Source organism: Anolis sagrei, chromosome 6 (assembly GCF_037176765.1).
Source record: "Anolis sagrei isolate rAnoSag1 chromosome 6, rAnoSag1.mat, whole genome shotgun sequence".
In the NCBI taxonomy this organism is placed as follows: Eukaryota; Metazoa; Chordata; class Lepidosauria; order Squamata; family Dactyloidae; genus Anolis; species Anolis sagrei.
The window spans coordinates 2,972,057-2,994,348 of NC_090026.1; the positions used below are offsets into that span (position 1 = coordinate 2,972,057).

Consider the following 22,292-nt stretch of genomic DNA (forward strand, 5'->3'; position numbering starts at 1 on the left):
AGAATACCAGCTATGTTTCACCATTCGGCTGCACTAGCCTGAGAAACTTCCAATAGCCAAACCCAGCTTTTCAAAGCCTCAAAGCTTTGCTTCACAAGTCACTCCGCCACCTTTTCCTTTCCTTTCCTTCTCTCCCATCTCCTAACTCCTCACTCCTCTGAACCTAACTCCTCACTCCTCTAAACCTAAACCCTAACCGATTTTTAACTGTCGTTTTTTTCAAACTCTCCCCTCTAAGCTCCTCCCACTTCCCTCTCTCCTGCATCGGTCTCTATGGCAACGCACATGGAGGACTCCTCTAACTTAGGCCGCTCCAGCATTACTGCAGCCAATCTAAACACAAATACAGTTAAAATCATACAATTTATAATCAACTCCTGTACAACATACATACAATTTATATTATAATTCTTATTGGGGTGGGTCATTTGTGGCGTAATGTAAAATAAACCACGAGTAGTTCACGTTTGATCAGCCCACACACTACCTTGCCAGGTAAAGAAAATATGTGCCACACAGGTGAACAGCAAAGAATAAGCCGTTTACTCTTTTTAATTCAGATAACATATGTACAATGTGATCAGTTGCATCAACTCACATAATGTCCTTTTATGAGAGATTTAAAATAGTCTTTCTATGTCCATGTAGATAAACTCCTTCAGCAGCTCATGAAGTGAAAGCACACTTCAAACTCTGTCTCTCTGCTTCTCTCTTCCTCTCTCTGAACACCTGTATAGCTGAAGCCTGAACAAAAATGTAACAGTATCCAAAAGTCCCAGGCTCAGCTTGAGTACACGACCACCTTCCATCTGGAAACCAATGCCCTCACTGTAGAATAAGATACAGATCAAGAATAGGGCTCCACAGCCACCTACAGACTCACAAGAATTCTGATCCTGGAAGACTATCCTACTCGACCAACGAGGGATCGCCTAAGTAAGTAAACTCTGTCTCTCTCTGCTTGTCTCTTCTTCTCTCTGAACACCTGTATAGCTGAAGCCTGAGCAAAAATGTAACAGTAAGCAAAAGTCCCAGGCTCAGCTTGAGTACACTCTAAACTCTGTCTCTCTCTCTGCTTCTCTCTTCTTCTCTCTGAAACCTGTACAGCTGAAGCTTGAACAAAAATGTAACAGTATGCAAAAGTCCCAGGCTCAGCTTGAGTACATGACCTGCCATATAAATTATTGTTATTATTGTATTATTATTAGTGTCAGGGGGACGGAGAAGGAGATGCGGTATTGGGTTGTTGTGAGTTTTCCAGACTCTGTGGCCGTGTTCCAGAAGCATTCTCTCCTGACATTTCACCCACATCTATGGCAGGCATCCTCCGAGGTTGTGAGGTCTGTTGGAAACTAGGCAAGTGGGGTTGATGTCCAGGGTAGGAGAAATAACTCTTGTCTGTTCGCAGCAGGTGTGACTGTTGCAACTGGCCACCTTGATTAGCTTTCATGGCACTGCAGCTTCAAAGCCTGCCTGCTTCCTGCCTGGGGGAATCCTTCGTTGAAAGTGTTAGCTGGCTCTGATTGTTTACTGGCTGGAACCTCCCATCAAGCCTCCTAACTCCTCCCAACAAAGGATTACCCCATGCAGTAAGCAGTCAGCCTTCGGAACTGCAAGGCCATTCAGTGCTAATCCGGGCTGTATGGCCATGTTCCAGAAGCATTCTCTCCTGATGTTTCACCCACACCTATGGCAGGCATCCTCAGAGGTTTCCGAGATCTGTGGAATTATGTCCAGGGTGGGAGAAAGAACTCTTGTCTGCTGGATGGAAAGTGTGAATGTTGCAATGAGCCACCTTATTAGTATTATGAATATTAACATTAATATTATAATAAATAAACATTAATTATAATAAATAATAATGTTGGTGGAATATTTTAAGGGTGGAGATATACTTCTGGACTCCCTAAAATGTAAGAGAAGGAGAAGAAGGAAATGGGATATTATTATCATCAATATTTTTCATAATATCAATAATATTGATATTATTAATAATATTGATAATAATACATTAATAAATAATAATATTGGTGGAATATTATAAGGGGGAGATGCACTTCTGGGCTCCCTAAAATGTAGAAGGAAATTTGATATCATCATTAATATTGATAACAATATCAATAATATTGATATTATTAATAATATTGATATTAATACAATAATGAATAAAATTGGGGGAACATATTTAAGGGGGAAGATGCACTTCCGGACTCCCTAAAATGTAGGAGAAGGAGGAGAAGGAAATGGGATATTATTATTAATAATATTAATAGTATCAATAATATTGATATTATTAATAATATTTATAATACATTAATAAATAATAATGTTGGTGGAATATTATAAGGGGGAGATGCACTTCTGGGCTCCCTAAAATGTAGAAGGACGAGAAGGAAATGGGATATTATTTCTAATAATATTAATTGTATCAATAATATTGATATTTTTAATGATATTGATAATAATACATTAACAAATAACAATGGAGGGACATATTTAAGGGGGGGGGGAGATGCACTTCTGGACTCCCTAAAATGTAGAAGGACGAGAAGTAAATGGGATATTATTATTATTAATATTATTAATAGTATCAATAAAATTGATATTATTAATAATATTGATAATAATACATTAACAACTAACATTGGGGGAACATCTTTAAGGGGGGAAGATGCACTTTTGGACTCACTAAAATGTAGGAGGAGGAGGAGGAGGAAATGGGATATTATTATTATTTATATTATTAATAGTATCAATAAAATTGATATTATTAATAATATTGAGAATAATGCATAAATAAATAAATAAATAAATAATGTTAGTGGAATATTGTAAAGGGGGAGATGTACTTCTGGACTTCCTAAAACTTAGGAGGAGGAGGAGAAGGAAATGGGATATTATTATTATTAATATTATTAATCGTATCAATAATATTGATATTATTAATAATATTGATAATTAATAAATAATAATATTGGTGGAATATTGTAAGGGGGGATTGTACTTCTGGACTTCCTAAAATGTAGGAGAAGGAGAAGAAGGAAATGGGATATTTTTATTAATATTATTAATAGTATCAATCATATTGATATTATTAATGATATTGATAATAATACATTAACAAATAACAATGGAGGGACATATTTTTAAGGGAGGAAGATGCACTTTTGGACTTCAGAAAATGCAAGAGGAAGGGGAGAAGGCAGATGGTTGTTGTGGTAGTGGTTGTGAATATTAATAGCAATACATTAATTAATAATAATAGTGGGGGGGGGGGGTTAGGGGAGGGGAGATGCAGTTCTGGACTCCCTAAAAAAAGAGGAGTGGGTTAGAAGTGATACACAAAAAAGAGACTTTTATAATTTAATTTTACCTAACTTTTCTTATTTTTTAATTTTTTAGGGGGGACACTTTTGGGCCCCCCTGAAGCCCCTCCAACCCAGATCCACTTCTCCACCTCTGATCCCCCCTTTTTATTTATTTTTTATTTTGGGGGGACACAAAGTGAGAGTAGGTCTGCCCCCCCCCCCCACTTTTGGTTCCCCCGAAGCCCCTCCAACCCGGATCTACTTCTCCACCCCTGATCCCCCTTTTTTATTTTATGTTTTATTTTGGGGGGACACAAAGTGGGAGTAGGTGTGGCCCCCCACTTTTGGGCTCCCCTGAAGCCCCTCCAACCCAGATCCACTTCTCCACCCCATGATCCCCCCCTTTTTTATTTTATTTTTATTTTGGGGTGACACAAAGTGGGAGTAGGTCTGCCCCCCCCCACATTTGGGCCCCCCTGAAGCCCCTCCAACCCTGATCCCCTTCTCCATCCCTTTTCTCCCCCGTTTTTTAAATTTTTTTAATTTTGGGGGGACACAAAGTGGGAGTAAGTCTGGTCCCCTAATTTTGGGCCCCCCTGAAGCCCCTCCAACTCAGATCCCCCTTTTTAAATATTTTTTATTTTGGAGGGACACAAAGTGGGAGTTATTTTGGGGGGGTCACAAAGTGGGAGTTATTTTGGGGGGGGTCACAAAGTGGGAGTTATTTTGGGGGGTCACAAAGTGGGAGTTATTTTGGGGGGTCACAAAGTGGGAGTTATTTTGGGGGGGTCACAAAGTGGGAGTTATTTTGGGGGGGGGTCACAAAGTGGGAGTTATTTTGGGGGGGTCACAAAGTGGGAGTTATTTTGGGGGGGGTCACAAAGTGGGAGTTATTTTGGGGGGGGGTCACAAAGTGGGAGTTATTTGGGGGGGGTCACAAAGTGCAAGTTATTTTGGGGGGTCACAAAGTGGGAGTTATTTTGGGGGGGTCACAAAGTGGGAGTTATTTTGGGGGGTCATAAAGTGGGAGTTATTTTGGGGGGGTCACAAAGTGGGAGTTATTTTGGGGGGGTCACAAAGTGCAAGTTATTTTGGGGGGTCACAAAGTGGGAGTTATTTTGGGGGGTCACAAAGTGGGAGTTATTTTGGGGGGTCACAAAGTGGGAGTTATTTTGGGGGGGTCACAAAGTGAGAGTTATTTTGGGGGGGTCACAAAGTGCAAGTTATTTTGGGGGGTCACAAGGTGGGAGTTATTTTGGGGGGGTCACAAAGTGGGAGTTATTTTGGGGGGTCACAAAGTGGGAGTTATTTTGGGGGGTCACAAAGTGGGAGTTATTTTGGGGGGGTCACAAAGTGAGAGTTATTTTGGGGGGTCACAAAGTGGGAGTTATTTTGGGGGGGTCACAAAGTGGGAGTTATTTTGGGGGGGTCACAAAGTGGGAGTTATTTTGGGGGGTCACAAAGTGGGAGTTATTTTGGGGGGTCACAAAGTGGGAGTTATTTTGGGGGGTCACAAAGTGGGAGTTATTTTGGGGGGGTCACAAAGTGGGAGTTATTTTGGGGGGGTCACAAAGTGGGAGTTATTTTGGGGGGTCACAAAGTGGGAGTTATTTTGGGGGGTCACAAAGTGGGAGTTATTTTGGGGGGTCACAAAGTGGGAGTTATTTTGGGGGGTCACAAAGTGGGAGTTATTTTGGGGGGGTCACAAAGTGGGAGTTATTTGGGGGGGTCACAAAGTGGGAGTTATTTTGGGGGGTCACAAAGTGGGAGTTATTTTGGGGGGGTCACAAAGTGGGAGTTATTTTGGGGGGGTCACAAAGTGGGAGTTATTTTGGGGGGGTCACAAAGTGGGAGTTATTTTGGGGGGTCACAAAGTGGGAGTTATTTTGGGGGGTCACAAAGTGGGAGTTATTTTGGGGGGTCACAAAGTGGGAGTTATTTTGGGGGGGTCACAAAGTGGGAGTTATTTTGGGGGGGTCACAAAGTGGGAGTTATTTTGGGGGGGTCACAAAGTGGGAGTTATTTTGGGGGGTCACAAAGTGGGAGTTATTTTGGGGGGTCACAAAGTGGGAGTTATTTTGGGGGGTCACAAAGTGGGAGTTATTTTGGGGGGGTCACAAAGTGGGAGTTATTTTGGGGGGGGTCACAAAGTGGGAGTTATTTTGGGGGGGTCACAAAGTGGGAGTTATTTTGGGGGGGGTCACAAAGTGGGAGTTATTTTGGGGGGGGGTCACAAAGTGGGAGTTATTTGGGGGGGGTCACAAAGTGAAAGTTATTTTGGGGGGTCACAAAGTGGGAGTTATTTTGGGGGGTCACAAAGTGGGAGTTATTTTGGGGGGGTCACAAAGTGGGAGTTATTTTGGGGGGTCATAAAGTGGGAGTTATTTTGGGGGGGTCACAAAGTGGGAGTTATTTTGGGGGGGTCACAAAGTGCAAGTTATTTTGGGGGGTCACAAAGTGGGAGTTATTTTGGGGGGTCACAAAGTGGGAGTTATTTTGGGGGGTCACAAAGTGGGAGTTATTTTGGGGGGTCACAAAGTGGGAGTTATTTTGGGGGGTCACAAAGTGGGAGTTATTTTGGGGGGGTCACAAAGTGAGAGTTATTTTGGGGGGGTCACAAAGTGCAAGTTATTTTGGGGGGTCACAAGGTGGGAGTTATTTTGGGGGGGTCACAAAGTGGGAGTTATTTTGGGGGGTCACAAAGTGGGAGTTATTTTGGGGGGTCACAAAGTGGGAGTTATTTTGGGGGGGTCACAAAGTGAGAGTTATTTTGGGGGGTCACAAAGTGGGAGTTATTTTGGGGGGGTCACAAAGTGGGAGTTATTTTGGGGGGGTCACAAAGTGGGAGTTATTTTGGGGGGTCACAAAGTGAGAGTTATTTTGGGGGGTCACAAAGTGGGAGTTATTTTGGGGGGGTCACAAAGTGAGAGTTATTTTGGGGGGTCACAAAGTGGGAGTTATTTTGGGGGGGTCACAAAGTGGGAGTTATTTTGGGGGGTCACAAAGTGGGAGTTATTTTGGGGGGTCACAAAGTGGGAGTTATTTTGGGGGGTCACAAAGTGGGAGTTATTTTGGGGGGGTCACAAAGTGGGAGTTATTTTGGTGGGTCACAAAGTGGGAGTTATTTGGGGGGGGGTCACAAAGTGGGAGTTATTTTGGGGGGTCACAAAGTGGGAGTTATTTTGGGGGGTCACAAAGTGGGAGTTATTTTGGGGGGTCACAAAGTGGGAGTTATTTTGGGGGGTCACAAAGTGGGAGTTATTTTGGGGGGTCACAAAGTGAGAGTTATTTTGGGGGGGTCACAAAGTGGGAGTTATTTTGGGGGGGTCACAAAGTGGGAGTTATTTTGGGGGGTCACAAAGTGGGAGTTATTTTGGGGGGTCACAAAGTGGGAGTTATTTTGGGGGGTCACAAAGTGGGAGTTATTTTGGGGGGTCACAAAGTGGGAGTTATTTTGGGGGGTCACAAAGTGGGAGTTATTTTGGGGGGTCACAAAGTGGGAGTTATTTTGGGGGGTCACAAAGTGGGAGTTATTTTGGGGGGTCACAAAGTGGGAGTTATTTTGGGGGGTCACAAAGTGGGAGTTATTTTGGGGGGTCACAAAGTGGGAGTTATTTTGGTGGGTCACAAAGTGGGAGTTATTTTGGGGGGTCACAAAGTGGGAGTTATTTTGGGGGGGTCACAAAGTGGGAGTTATTTTGGGGGTCACAAAGTGGGAGTTATTTTGGGGGGTCACAAAGTGGGAGTTATTTTGGGGGGTCACAAAGTGGGAGTTATTTTGGGGGGTCACAAAGTGGGAGTTATTTTGGGGGGGTCACAAAGTGGGAGTTATTTTGCGGGGGTCACAAAGTGGGAGTTATTTTGGGGGGGTCACAAAGTGGGAGTTATTTTGGGGGGGTCACAAAGTGGGAGTTATTTTGGAGGGACACAAAGTGGGAGTTATTTTGGGGGGTCACAAAGTGGGAGTTATTTTGGGGGGTCACAAAGTGGGAGTTATTTTGGGGGGTCACAAGGTGGGAGTTATTTTGGGGGGTCACAAAGTGGGAGTTATTTTGGGGGGTCACAAAGTGGGAGTTATTTTGGGGGGTCACAAAGTGGGAGTTATTTTGGGGGGGTCACAAAGTGGGAGTTATTTTGGGGGGGGGGTTTCAAAGTGGGAGTTATTTTGGGGGGTTACAAAGTGGGAGTAGGTCTGGCCCCCCACTTTTGGGCCCCCCTGAAGCCCCTCCAACCCGGATCCACTTCTCCGCCCCTGATCCCCCTTTTCTCCCCTCCTTTCTTTCCTTCTTTCTTCCTTTCTTTCTCTGGACCCAATGGAGAACTTCTCTCCTCCTCTTTCTCCCCACATTGCTTTTCCCTTTTTTTTTGGGGGGGGGGGGTGTTGTGTTCCTTTGTCCAGACTCCAGAGAAGAGAGACAGAGAGAGAAGCATTCTGCCTTTCCGGACTTTCTGGTTTGCAAAGAGAGAAGAGAGAGAGGGAGAGAAGGCGCAGAGAGATCCATCTCTGTGGATTTCTGTGAATTGTTTTCTCCCCTTTTGAATTAAGAGGGGAGGTGTGGGGTGTGTGGGGGTGGGGGTCTCGCTTCGGATCCTTTGTCTGGTCCCGGGACGCAGGCGTTGGATTGCTTTCCACTGGCGTCATTGCCTTCCTTTTGCAAGAGGAAGGGAAAAAAAGAAGAGAGAGAAAGAGAGAAGAAGGAGAGAAAGAATCCCACAGAAGTAAGTTGCAAAGGAGGAGAGGCTCTCACTTTCCCCCTCCTCAATTTACATAATAATATTATTTTCTAATTTTTAAGTTGCAAAGGAGGAGAGGGACTTGCTTGGCACTCACTTTCCCCCCTTTTTAATTCAAAAATAATAATATTTTTTGTAATTTTCTGACTTTTGGATTGTCTCTTCTTCTTTTTTTCTCCTCCCAAGGTACCAGATCCGGATCGGGACGACTTTTTGGACTTTATCCCAAGCAAAGAAGTCAACGAAAAATCAACTTTTCCACTTACTTGGAGGAGAATTTTTGCAAAGCCAAAAAAAGTCTGCATTTTGCAAGGAAAGGTTGTATTATTATTATTATTATTATTATTATTGCAAAGCCAAAAAAGTCTGCATTTTGCAAGGAAAGGTTGCATAATTATTATTATTATTATTAGAAAGGTTGCATTATTATTATTATTATTATTATTAGAAAGGTTGCATTATTATTATTATTATTATTATTATTATTATTATTATTATTGCAAAGCCAAAAAAAGTCTGCATTTTGCAAGGAAAGGTTGCATTATTATTATTATTATTATTAGAAAGGTTGCATTACTATTATTATTATTATTATTATTATTGCAAAGCCAAAAAGTCTGCATTTTGCAAGGAAAGGTTGCATTATTATTATTATTATTATTATTATTATTATTATTGCAAAGCCAAAAAAGTCTGCATTTTGCAAGGAAATGTTGCATTATTATTATTATTATTATTATTATTATTGCAAAGCCAAAAAAGTCTGCATTTTGCAAGGAAAGGTTGCATTATTATTTTTTATTATTATTTTGCAAAGAAAGGTTGCATTATTATTACTTTTATTATTTTGCAAGGAAAAGTTGCATTATTTTTATCATTTTGCAAGGAAAAGTTGCATTATTATTATTATTATTATTATTATTTTGCAAGGAAAAGTTGCATTATTATTATTATTATTTTTATTATTTTGCAAAGAAAGGTTGCATTCTTATTATTTTTATTATTTTGCAAGGAAAAGTTGCATTATTATTATTTTCATTATTTTGCAAAGAAAGGTTGCATTACTATTATTTTTATTATTTTGCAAGGAAAGATTGCATTATTATTATTTTTATTATTATTTTGCAAAGAAAGGTTGCATTATTATTATTATTTTTATTATTTTGCAAGGAAAGTTGCATTATTATTAATTTTCATTATTTTGCAAAGAAAGATTGCATTATTATTATTTTATTATTATTTTGCAAGGAAAAGTTGCATTATTATTATTTTATTATTATTTTGCAAAGAAAGATTGCATTATTATTATTATTATTATTATTTTGCAAAGAAAGGTTGCATTATTATTATTATTATTATTATTTTGCAAGGAAAAGTTGCATTATTATTATTTTTATTATTATTTTGCAAGGAAAGATTGCATTATTATTATTTTCATTATTTTGCAAGGAAAAGTTGCATTATTATTATTATTTTTATTATTTTGCAAGGAAAGGTTGCATTATTAGTATTTCTATTATTTTGCAAGGAAAGGTTGCATTATTAGTATTTCTATTATTTTGCAAGGAAAGGTTGCATTATTATTATTTTTATTATTTTGCAAGGAAAAGTTGCATTATTATTATTTTATTATTATTTTGCAAAGGAAAAGTTGCATTATTATTATTATTATTATTATTTTGCAAAGAAAAGTTGCATTATTATTATTATTATTATTATTATTTTGCAAGGAAAAGTTGCATTATTAGTATTTCTATTATTTTGCAAAGAAAGGTTGCATTATTAGTATTTCTATTATTTTGCATGGAAAGGTTGCATTATTATTATTTTTCTTATTTTTTCCAGAGGAGGGGTCTCTCCTCCCTAAACTTTTCCATATGGACCTCCTCCCCTTTCCCGTAGCGAGAAACAGACGGCGGCTTTGAGAAGAAGACAAAAACTCTGGGACTGGGTCTCCCGAACGAACGTGGATCTTTTCCTCCTTCTCTTCCTTCCAATTTGGAGCAAGCCATCGGGATTGTTGAGCCAGGAAGAAGGCCAATCTCTCTCTCTCTCCTTCGGCTGCCAGATGAAGTTCTCCACTCGGGAGGATTAATTTTAATTTTTCTTTCATGACTCTGCCTTTGGAGATCCGGGGATTAAGGGTGTCTCTGGGATCCCCGAAGACGCTCCTGCTGTGGGGCCCTCTGCCCCCCTCCCCACGAGACCCCCGAGAGAGAAGAACGGCGGCGGGAGGGAAGACCCCTCCGCAGGGACCCCCCCAGCCATGCCGGGATGGCTGCTCTGCCTCTGGGTGCCCTTAGCAGCCCTGGCCGTGGAAGGTAAGGCACGCGCGGCACCCCAAAAGGGGCCTCCACTGGGGAAGGGGCCTCCACTGGGGAGTACTTGGGGGTCCAAACCCCCCAAAGCCCACCTCTACTGGCATTCAACTCTGGACTCCTTTGGAGAGTGGGGGATTCTTCCTTGGGGGGTTTGAAAGGTACTTGGGAGTCTGACCCCTCAAAGCCCACCCCCCCCCCCACTTGGCTGAATTATGGGGGTCTTTGGATCTAACTTGGGGGTCCAAAGCTTGCATCCAACCCCCCAAAGCCAATCTCTCCTGCTACTGAACTCTGGACTCCTTTGGAGAGAAAGTGCTTCTTCCTTGGGAAGGAATGGGGACAAAGGGGAAATAGTACACCCCCTTTCAGGTTAATTATGGGGGTCTTTGGATCTAACTTGGGGGTCCAAAGCTTGCATCCAACCCCCCAAAGACCATATCTCCTGGAACTCAACTGTGAACTCCTTTAGAGAGTGAGTGCTTCTTTCCTGGGGGGTTTGAAGGGTCCTCATTTGGGGAGTGCTTGGGGTCCGACCCCCAAAGCCCACCCCCACTTGGCTGAATTATGGGGGTCCTTGGATCTATCTTGGGGGTCCAAAGCTTGCACCCAACCCCCCCAAAAGCCCACCTCTCCTGGCACTGAACTGTGGACTCCTTTGGAGAGTGAGTGCTTCTTCCTTGAGGGGTTTGAAGAGTCCTCAACTGGGGAGTGCTTGGGGGTCTGACCCCCCAAAGCCCACCCCCACTTGGCTGAATTATGGGGATCCTTGGATCTAACTTGGGGGTCCAAAGCTTGCATCCAACCCTCGAAAGCCCACCTCTCCTGGCACTGAACTCTGGACTCCTTTGGAGAGTGGGTGCTTCTTCTTTGGGGGGTTTGAAGGGTCCTCAACTGGGGTCTGAACCCCTCAAAGCCCCCCTCTCCTGGCATTCAACTCTGGACTCCTTTGGAGAGTGGGTGCTTCTTCCTTGGCAGGTTTGAAGGGTCCTCGATTGGGGACCCTTCAAACCTGCCCCCAAAGCCCACCACCACTTGGCTGAATTATGGGGGTCCTTGGATCCAGCTTGGGGGTCCAAAGCTTGCACCCAACCCTCCAAAACCCACCTTTCCTGGCATTCAACTCTGGTCTCCTTTGAAGAGTGAGTGCTTCTTTCTTGGGGAGGGGGAGGGTATAGGGAAAGGAATGAGAGCGAAGGTACACACACCACCATGGCTGAATTATGGGGGTCCTTGGATCTAACTTGGGGGTCCAAAGCTTGCACCCAACCCTCAAAAGCCCACCTCTCCTGGCACTGAACTCTGGACTCCTTTGGAGAGTGGGTGCTTCTTTCTTGGGAAGGGGGGGGGGTGTATAGGGAAAGGAATGAGAGGAAAGGTACACACACCACCATGGCTGAATTATGGGGGTCTTTGGATCTAACTTGGGGGTCCAAAGCTTGCATCCAACCCCCCAAAGCCCACCTCTCCTGGCACTCAACTCTGGACTCCTTTAGAGAGTGAGTGCTTCTTTCTTGGGGGGTTTGAAGGGTCCTCAATTGGGGAGTGCTTGGGGGTCCAACCCCCCAAAGCCCACCTCCACTTGAATTATGGGGGTCCTTGGATCTAACTTAGGGGTCCAAAGCTTGCATCCAACCCTCGAAAGCCCACCACTCCTGGCATTCAACTCTGGACTCCTTTGGAGAGTGAGTGCTTCTTTCTTGGGGGGTTTGAAGGGTCCTCGATTGGGGAGTGCTTGGTCTGACCCCCAAAGCCCACACCCACTTGGCTGAATTATGGGGGTCCTTGCTTCTAGCTTGGGGGTCCGGAGCTTGCACCCAACCTCCCAAAGCCCACCTCTCCTGGTACTGAACTCTGGACTCCTTTGGAGAGTGGGTGCTTCTTCTTTGGGGAGTATGGGGAAGGAATGAGAGCATAGGTGAAATAGTATAGACTGAATTATGGGGGTCCTTAGACCTAGCTTGGGGGTCCGGAGCTTGCATCCAACCCACAAAGGCCCACCTCTCCTAGTATTCAACTCTGGACTCCTTTGGAGAGTGGGTGCTTCTTCTTTGGGGAGTATGGGGAAGGAATGGGGGCAAAGGGGAAATGTTACCCACACCCCTTTGGTTGAATTATGGGGGTCCTTGGATCTATCACCCCGAAATCCCACCTCATGGGTCAATCACTTGGCATTTGATTCAGAACTTTGGGAAGTGGGTCTTCATTTTGGGGGAAACTGATAAAGAATTGGGGTGAGGTGAGTCCAAACCTCCCCAGGGTTTGAGGCAGTGGGATAAATTGGGGAGGGGGGTCCCCAGCTTGAATCCAACTTGCCAAAGTATTGATCACAGGACTCCCTTGGAAAGTGGGCCTTTATTTGGGGAGGGGTATGAATAGGGGTGAAAGCGAGACAGTGGGTGAAAGTGATGCCCCCTTCCAGAGGGGCATTTGGGACAATCAGATGAATTAAGGGGGTCCTTTGGGGGTCTATGGCTTGGATGGTACCCCCAAAAGCCCACGTCGTGAGTCGTTGGCTTGGCATTACATTCATAATTAGTTTGGAAAGTAGAAGATGGAGAAGGAATGAGGGTGAAGGTAAAGTGGGGCAGCCCCCCTCATTTTGGGGCAGGGGTCTCAATAGAAATTTGGGGGGGGGGGGCAGAGCTTGGATCTACCCCACATCATAATAATAATAATAATAATAATAATAATAATAGCAGCTTATTTGGGGCGATATTGATAAGTCAGGGAAGGAAGGTAAAAGTGGGGCGCATGCAACCCCCACAGGGTCATTTGGGGGGGTGGGCTCCATTTGGAAGCCTTTAAGAGCCCAGAGCTTGGATCCCACCCCCCACCCCCAAATCCCATTCCTTGGTATTGGACTCAGGACTCCTTTGGAAAGTGGGTCTTTATTTTGGGAGAGACTGATAAGGAGTGGTGTGCAAAGGTGGGATTAATACAAGCCCCCCCCCCTTGGGCACTTGTTTGGGGGTCTTGAGAGATCCAGGGCTTGGATCTTTGCCCCCAAAGCCCATCTTGCTTGGCATTGAGCTCAGGACTCCCTTGGAAAATGGGTGCTTCTATTGGGAATGGGGGTCAAAAATAAGGTAGCTGGGAGTCATTTGGGGCAGGGGTCTGCATTCGGGGGGGGGGGGGTGGTCTTTGAGGATTCAGAGCCTGGATCAAACCCCCCAAAGTCTGCCAGTCTCCTTTGGAAATGGTTTGTTTTGTGAGTGGTTGAGAAGGAATGGTGCGAAGGTGAAGCCAAGAGAAGCCCCCCCAGAGGAACATTTGGGGCAGGGGTCTGCATTCGGGGGGGGGTCTTTGAGGATTCAGAGCCTGGATCAAACCCCCCAAAGTCTGCCCGTCTCCTTTGGAAATGGTTTGTTTTGTGAGCGGTTGAGAAGGAATGGTACGAAGGTGAAGCCAAGAGAAGCCCCCCCCCCAAATGCATTTGGGGCAGGGGTCTCTCTTGGGTCTATCTTAGGGGTCCAGGCCTGAATCAGACTCCCAAAAACCCACCTCATTGGCATTGAGCTCAGGTGTTCCTTGCAAAGTGGGTCTTTGTTGAATTATGGGGGTCAGTTCCACATCTTGAGGTTCTAGAGCAGCGTTCTCAACCTGGGGGTCGGGACCCCTGAGTGTCAAAGGGGTCGCCAAAGACTATCAGAAAACACAGTATTTTCTGTTGGTTATAGGGATTCTGTGTGGGAAGTTTGGCCCAATTCTATCGTTGGTGTGGTTCAGAATGCTCTTTGATTGTAGGTGAACTATAAATCCCAGCAACTACAACTCCCAAATGTCAAAGTCTATTTCCCCCAAACTCCATCAGTGTTCACATCTGGGCATATTGAGTATTCGTGCTAAATTTGGTCCAGATCCATCATTGTTTGAGTCCACAGTGCTCTCTAGATGTAGGTGAACTACAACTCCCAAACTCAAGGTCAATGCCCACTAAACCCTTCCAGTATTTTCTATTAGTCATGGGAGTTCTGTGTGCCAACTTTGGTTCAATTTCATTTGTGGAGTTCAGAATGCTCTTTGATTGTAGGTGAACTATAAATCCCAGCAACTACAACTCCCAAATGTCAAGGTCTATTTCCCCCAAACTCCATCAGTGTTCACATTTGGGCATATTGAGTATTCGTGCTAAATTTGGTCCAGATCCATCATTGTTTGAGTCCACAGTGCTCTCTATATGTCGGTGAACTACATCTCCAAAACTCAAGGTCAATGCCCACCAAACCCTTCTAGTGTTTTCTGTTGGTCAGGGGAGCCCTGTGTGCTAAGTTTGGTTCAATTCCATCGTTGGTGGAGTTCAGAATGCTCTTTGATTGTAGGTGAACTATAAATCCCCGCAACTACAACTCCAAATGACAAAATCATAATTTTGTAAGTGATGGTCACTCCTTGTGTTGTGAGACGTTTTGTTGCCAAATTTGGTGTGATTTCGTTCATTGGTTCTTTTGTTTTTGAGGTACTCATTATGCACAGAGCATATATATATATATATTAGGCTTGTTCAATGCATGGTTCTAAATGGTTCTAAAGTACTTACGAAACTAAAGTTCTGGTGGTGAAAATTTCAGAACTCTAACAAAACTCTCAAAATTTCATAATAAATGGCAGTTCCTAATTGGTTCCACCATTAAAATCACCAATAATGAAATAATAATTAAATTTTGAGAGTTTTGTTAGAGTTCTGAAATTTTCACCACCAGAACTTTAGTTTTGTAAGTACTTTAGAACCATTTAGAGCAGTGTTTCTCAACCTTCCTAATGCCGCGACCCCTTAATACAGTTCGTCATGTTGTGGTGACCCCCAACCATAACCCCTAACATTATGAATCGCCATGTAAATAATGATCTGCAGGATGTATTTTCATTCACGGGAACAAATTTGGCACAAATACCCAGAATGCCCAAATTTGAATACTGGTGGGGTTGGCAGGGGGGTTGATTTTGTCATTTGGGAGTTGTAGTTGCTGGGATTTATAGTTAACATGTAAACAAAGAGGATTCTGAACGCCACCAACAATGGAATTGAACCAAAGTTGGCACAGAAAACTCACATGCTCAACAGAAAATACCGGAAGGGCTTGGTGGGCATTGACCTTGAGTATGGGAGTTGTAGTTCGCCTACATCCAGAGAGCACTATGGGCTCAAACTTGGACCAAACTTGGCACGGATACTCAATATGCCCAAGTGTGAACACTGGTGGGGTTTGGTGAAAATAGACTTTGACATTTGGGAGTTGTAGTTTCTGGGATTTATAGTTCACCTATAATCAAAGAGCATTCTGAACTCCACCAACGATGGAATTGAACCAAACTTGGCACACAGGACTCCCCTGACCAACAGAAAACACTAGAAGGGTTTGGTGAAAATAGACTTTGACATTTGGGAGTTGTAGATACTGGGATTTATAGTTCACCTACAATCAAGGAGCCTTCTGAATCCCACCAATGATAGAATTGGGCCAAAGTTCCCACACAGAACCCAGATGACCAACAGAAAATACTGTGTTTTCTGATGGTCTTTGGCGACCCCTCCGACACCCCTTCGTGACCCCCTCAGGGGTCCCGACCCCCAGGTTGAGAAACACTGATTTAGAACCATGGATTGCCCAAGCCTAATATATATAGATAGATAGATTGATTGTAGGTGAACTATGAATCCCAGCAACTACAACTCCCAAATGTCAAAGTCTCTTTCCCCCAATCTCCATTCAGTGTTCACATTTGGACATATGAGTATTCGTGCCATTTTTGGTCCAGATCCATCATTGTTTGAGTCCAATGGCTTGGTGGGCATTGACCTTGAGTATGGGAGTTGTAGTTCGCCTACATCCAGAGAGCACTATGGGCTCAAACAATGATGGATCTGGACCAAACTTGGCACGAATACTCAATATGCCCAAATGTGAACACTGGTGGGGTTTGGTGAAAATAGACTTTGACATTTGGGAGTTGTAGTTTCTGGGATTTATAGTTCACCTACAATCAAAGAGCATTCTGAACCACTAGGCTTGGGCAATCCATGGTTCTAAACGGTTCTAAAGTACATACGAAACTAAAGTTCTGGTGGTGAAAATTTCAGAACTCTAACCAAACTCTCAAAATTTCATAATAAATGGCAGTTCCTAATTGGTTCCGTCATTAAAATCACCAATAATGAAATAATAATTAAATTTTGAGAGTTTTGTTAGAGTTCTGAAATTTTCACCACCAGAACTTTAGTTTTGTAAGCACAGAGCATATTTAGGCTTGGGCAATCCATGGTTCTAAATGGTTCTAAAGTACTTACAAAACTAAAGTTCTGGTGGTGAAAATTTCAGAACTCTAACAAAACTCTCAAAATTTAATTATTATTTCATTATTGGTGATTTTAATGACAGAACCAATTAGGAACTGCCATTTATTATGAAATTTTGAGAGTTTTGTTAGAGTTCTGAAATTTTCACCACCAGAACTTTAGTTTTGTAAGTACTTTAGAACCATTTAGAATACTGGGATTTATAGTTCACCTACAATCAAGGAGCCTTCTGAATCCCACCAACGATAGAATTGGGCCAAACTTCCCACACAGAACCCAGATGACCAAGAGAAAATACTGTGTTTTCTGATGGTCTTTGACGACCCCTCCGACACCCCTTCGTGACCCCCTCAGGGGTCCCGACCCCCAGGTTGAGAAACACTGATTTAGAACCATGGATTGCCCAAGCCTAATATATATATATAGATTGATTGATTGTAGGTGAACTATGAATCCCAGCAACTACAACTCCCAAATGACAAAATCATAATTTTTTGAGTGATGGTCACTCCTTGTGTTGTGAGACGTTTTGTAGCCAGATTTGGTGTGATTTCGTTCATGGGTTCTTTTGTTTTGAAGGTCCGCATGACGCACTGAACATATTTATATATATAGATATATGTCTTCTTGGATTGAGTAGGTGGGCACTTATCTCCCGAGTTCTTTGTGTCTTTCCTCCGCTCCCGCCTTCCAAAAACCCGATCCATTCCTTTTCAAAGCAACCGCTCTGAGTCTTTAGCATCTTGCATTGATCCCGGACTCCAAAGAAATTGATCCCCCCCCTTTATTTGCCTCCCCCCCCCCAAATTAGCCGCCTCTGATGCCCCCCTCCAGCCTTGTCTCTTCTGAACGATTTGCCATCCTTGCCTTTCATCTCCAAATTCCTCCTCCTCCTCCTTTCGATCCTCCCCCCTTCCTTTCTCACCCTCATCCATCATCTCCCCCAGCCCCAAAGAGACCCCCCAAGGGACCCCCGGTTAGAGATCCTCTCAAATAAAATCCATACGGCTCCTCCTTTGACTTCCACATCCAAGCAAGTTGCAAAATTAGGGAGGGAAGATGTGTGGACTCATTCCTTTTGGCTGCTCTAAGCAGCCTTGGACCCCAATGATGGGGAAAGGGGATCATCAATCAATCAATCAATCAATCAATCGGTGATCATGATAGCGATGGGTGAGAGGGCAACTTGGAAGGTCTCACATGACCCAGATCCTTCTTTCCTTCTTTCCTTCTTTCCTTCTTTCTTTCCTTCCTTCCTTCCTTCCTTCCTTCCTTCCTTCCTTCCTTCTTTCCTTCTTTCTTTCCTTCCTTCCTTCCTTCCTTCTTTCCTTCTTTCCTTCCTTCCTTCCTTCCTTCCTTCCTTCCTTCTTTCCTTCCTTCTTTCCTTCCTTCCTTCCTTCTTTCCCTCCTTCCATCCTTCCTTCCCTCTTTCCTTCCTTCCTTCCTTCCTTCCTTCTTTCCTTCTTTCCTTCTTTCCTTCTTTCCTTCCTTCCTTCCTTCCTTCCTTCCTTCCTTCCTTCCTTCCTTCCTTCCTTCTTCCCTTCCTCCCTTCCTTCTTTCCTTCCTTCTTTCCTTCTTTCCTTCTTTCCTTCCTTCCTTCTTTCCTTCCATCTTTCCTTCCTTCTTTCCTTCCTTCCTTCTTTCCTTCTTTCCTTCCTTCCTTCCTTCCTTCCTTCCTTCCTTCCTTCCTTCCTTCCTTCCTTCCTTCTTTCCTTCTTCCCTTCCTTCTTTCCTTCTTTTTCTTTCTTTCTTTCCTTCCTTCCTTCCTTCCTTCTTTCCTCCTTTCCTTCTTTCCTTCCTTCCTTCCTTCCTTCCTTCCTTCCTTCCTTCCCTCCTTCCTTCCTTCCTTCCTTCCTTCTTTCCTTCAGTTGACTCCTTTATGCTACTATATTTTGCTGAGAATCCAAAAATTTGGGGGGTTCTTCCCACCATTTGTAAAATTCCCTCTCAGCTCCTCTAATCTCTGGTTCCCAGATCCACTCTTCTTTACTTCTCTTCTTTCTTTCTTTCTCTCTCTCTCTCTCTCTCTCTCTCTCTTTCTCTCTTTCTTTCTCTCTCTCTTTCTCTCTCTCTCTTTCTTTCTCTCTTTCTCTCTCTTTCTCTTCTTTCTCTCTCTTTCTCTCTTTCTTTCTTTCTTTCTTTCTTTCTCTCTCTCTCTCTTTCTCTCTTTCTTTCTCTCTCTTTCCCTCCGCCTTCCCTTCTCTTCCCCCTCTTCTCTTCTTCTTCCTCGCTCATTCATCCCCAGCTGGAGAGAGGGAATCTCATTGAAAAGGGATTAAGAACGGAAGGACCAGAGAGAGAGAGAGAGAAATGCTTTTTTCCCCCCTTCCTTTTCTCTCTCTGAGTCCTGGAAAGGTGGGGGGGGGTGCAGTGAAGGAATGTAGAGGAGGGGGCTCTATTGCTCCCCAGGTTGCCCACCTGCAAACCAGGAAGACTGGGAGGCCCCTTCCAAAAGAGCAGGAATGGTACAAAGGCATGGCCCACCTCCCCTGCCCCCTTTCTTTTGGGGAGCCCCATTCCTGCCTCCCCCCAACCACAAAACTCTACTTTCCCCCCTTGCAGTCTCTTTGCCCCCCCCCCCCCTCTCCTTCTCTTTGGAGGTCAGGTCTCTCCCAAGGCTGTGGAGGCCCACTGGAGCATGTAACGCATTAATTGCATTCCTCCATTGTGGCCTCCTCCATCCTCGTCTTCAGCCGGACCCACGTGCCCCCCCCCCCCCACGCAGGGACATCCCTCCCTCCGAAACAACAACACACAAACACACAAACAAAAACCCACTGCAAGGCTTCCTCCTTGTCTCTGCATCTGGTGTTGTTCACGTAGGAAGGTTGGCCCAATTCTATTGTTGGTGGGATTCAGAACGCTCTTTGATTGTAGGTGAACTATAAATCCCAGCAACTACAACTCCCAAATATCGAGATCTATTTTCCCCAAACTCCACCAGCATTCACGTTTGGGTATATTGAGTCTTCATGCCAAACTTGGTCCAGATCTGTCATTATTTGACTCTACAATGCTCTCTGGATGTAGGTGAACTACAACTCCCAAACTCAAGGTCAGTGCCCACCAAGGTGAACTATAAATCCCAGCAACTACAACTCCCAAATGTCAAGGTCTATTTCCCCCAAACTCCACTAGCATTCACGTTTGGGCATATTGAGTCTTCATGCCAAACTTGGTCCAGATCTGTCATTATTTGTGTCTACAATGCTCTCTGGATGTAGGTGAACTACAACTCCCAAACTCAAGGTCAATGCCCACCAAACCCTTCCAGTATTTTCTATTAGTCATGGGAGTTCTGAGTACCATGTTTGGTTCAATTTCATTGTTTGTGGAGTTCAGAATGTGGAGTTCTTTCATTGTAGGTGAACCATAAATCCCAGCAACTACAACTCCCAAATGTCGAGGTCTGTTTCCCCCAAACTCCACCAGCATTCACATTTGGGCATATTGAGTATTCATGCCAAGTTTGGTCCAAATCCATCATGATTTTGAGTCCACAGTGCTCTCTGGATATAAGTGACCTACAACTCCCAAACTCAAGGTCAATGCCCACCAAACCCTTCCAGTATTTTCTCTTGGTCACAAGAGTGACCAAGAGAAAATACTGGAAGGGTTTGGTGGACATTGAGTGCCAAGTTTGGTTCAATCCCATCGTTGGTGGAGTCCAGAATGTTCTTTGATTGCAGGTGAACTATAAATCCCAGCAACTACAACTCCCAGATGTCGATGTCTATTTTCCCCAAACTCCACCAGCATTCACATTTGGGCATACTGAGTATTCATGCCAAGTTTGGTCCAGATCAATCATGGTTTGAATCCAAAGTGTACTCTGGATGTAGGTGAACTACAACTCCCAAACTCAAGGTCAATGCCCACCAAACCCCTCCAGTATTTTCTCTTGGTTACAAGAGTGCCAAGTTTGATTCAATCCCATCGTTGGTGGGGTTCAGAATGCTCTTTGATTGTAGTGAACTATAAATCCCAGCAACTACAACTCCCAAATGACAAAATAGATACTCGATAGATAGATAGATAGATAGATAGATAGATAGATAGATAGATAAGTAGGTAGGTGGACGGATGAATGGATGAGAGGCAAGAGAAGAGACAGATAGTAGATGTACAGATATGTAGGCAGATTGGGAGATAGGTGAGGGAGAATAAGATGGTTAAAGACTAGATAGATACGATGGTTGAATGAAAAGTAATGCCTCCCCCTTCGTAACTCCTCAACAAGTGGCAGTACTGGTATGCGGCAGGTACTGGCTTGTTCAGCAGACTCTCCTCTACAGTTCCTTTTTGGCGGGAAGTCTTAGCATTGAACGGTTGTGTTGTTAAAGTGCGAAGTATGGAACCCTGCGCAGATGGTCGGTCAATGCGACTTAAGCAACGTATGCGGCAGGTACTGGCTTGTTCAGTAGACTCTCCTCTACAGTTCCATTTTGGCGGGAAGCCTTAGCATTGAACGGTTGTGTTCCTCCCTTTCACCCTCTATTCGTGCCTCTTTGAATTCCACAGCACTGCTGGTCACAGCTGACCTCCAGCTAGAGTGCTCAAATTCCAGGGCTTCCCAGTACTTGTTGTCTATGGAACAGTTTTTATGGTTGGCTTTAAGCCTATCTTATCTATCTGTCCATCTCTCTGTCTATCTACTTAGGTGATCCCTCGTAGCTCAAGGATGATGGTCCTCCAAGTGCAGTGTCTTGGTGATGGGTCCGTAGGTGGTTGTGGAGACCTATTCTTGATATGCATGCTCTTCTTCCGCAGTGAGGACATGGAAGCCGATCCCAATGAGGGTTGGCTGAGGCGCCTTCTTCCGCTTGACACATTTCTCCCTTTTGGCCTGCATTCGCACCTCTTCGAATTCCGCAGCACTGCTGGTCACAGCTGACCTCTCAAGGGTCAGGGCTTCCCACTTCTTGGTGTCTATGCGACAGTTTTCAAAGTTGTCTTTAAGCCTGTCTATCTATCTATCTATCTATCTATCTATCTATCTCTGAATTCCACAGCACTGCTGGTCACAGCTGACCTCCAGCTAGAGCTCTCAAGGATCAGGGCTGCCCAGTTCTTGGTGTGTATGCGACAGTTTTAAAAGTTGTCTTTAAGCCTATCTATCTATCTATCTATCTATCTATCTATCTATCTATGAATTCCACAGCACTGCTGGTCACAGCTGACCTCCAGCTAGAGCTCTCAAGGATCAGGGCTGCCCAGTTCTTGGTGTGTATGCGACAGTTTTAAAAGTTGTCTTTAAGCCTATCTATCTATCTATCTATCTATGAATTCCGCAGCACTGCTGGTCACAGCTGACCTCCAGCTAGAGCTCTCAAGGATCAGGGCTTCCCAGTTCTTGATGTCTATGCGACAGTTTTCAAAGTTGTCTTTAAGCCTATCTATCTATCTATCTATCTATGAATTCCACAGCACTGCTGGTCACAGCTGACCTCCAGCTAGAGCTCTCAAGGATTAGGGCTTCCCAGTTCTTGGTGTCTATGCGACAGTTTTAAAAGTTGTCTTTAAGCCTATCTATCTATCTATGAATTCCACAGCACTGCTGGTCACAGCTGACCTCCAGCTAGAGCTCTCAAGGATCAGGGCTTCCCAGTTCTTGATGTCTATGCGACAGTTTTC

The 22,292-nt window shown here is 44.0% G+C and overlaps 1 protein-coding gene across 3 annotated transcripts in view; it reads left to right on the forward strand.

Moving 5' to 3' along the window:
• The first annotated feature begins 7,593 nt into the window (after positions 1–7,593).
• The window catches only part of EPHB4 (EPH receptor B4), a 112,705-nt gene continuing 98,006 nt past the window's right edge, over positions 7,594–22,292 (forward strand). Inside the window, exons 1-4 of one of the 3 annotated variants that reach the window (XM_067469667.1) lie at positions 7,594–8,027; positions 8,229–8,339; positions 8,408–8,427; positions 9,888–10,363. In XM_067469667.1, coding sequence (XP_067325768.1) covers positions 10,309–10,363 — 55 coding nt within the window. In that variant the 5' untranslated portion in view covers positions 7,594–8,027; positions 8,229–8,339; positions 8,408–8,427; positions 9,888–10,308. Of the gene's footprint in view, positions 8,028–8,228; positions 8,340–8,407; positions 8,428–8,804; positions 8,825–9,598; positions 9,614–9,887; positions 10,364–22,292 lie in introns of those variants that run through there. The other 2 variants (XM_067469666.1, XM_067469668.1) reach the window with 2 other exon arrangements.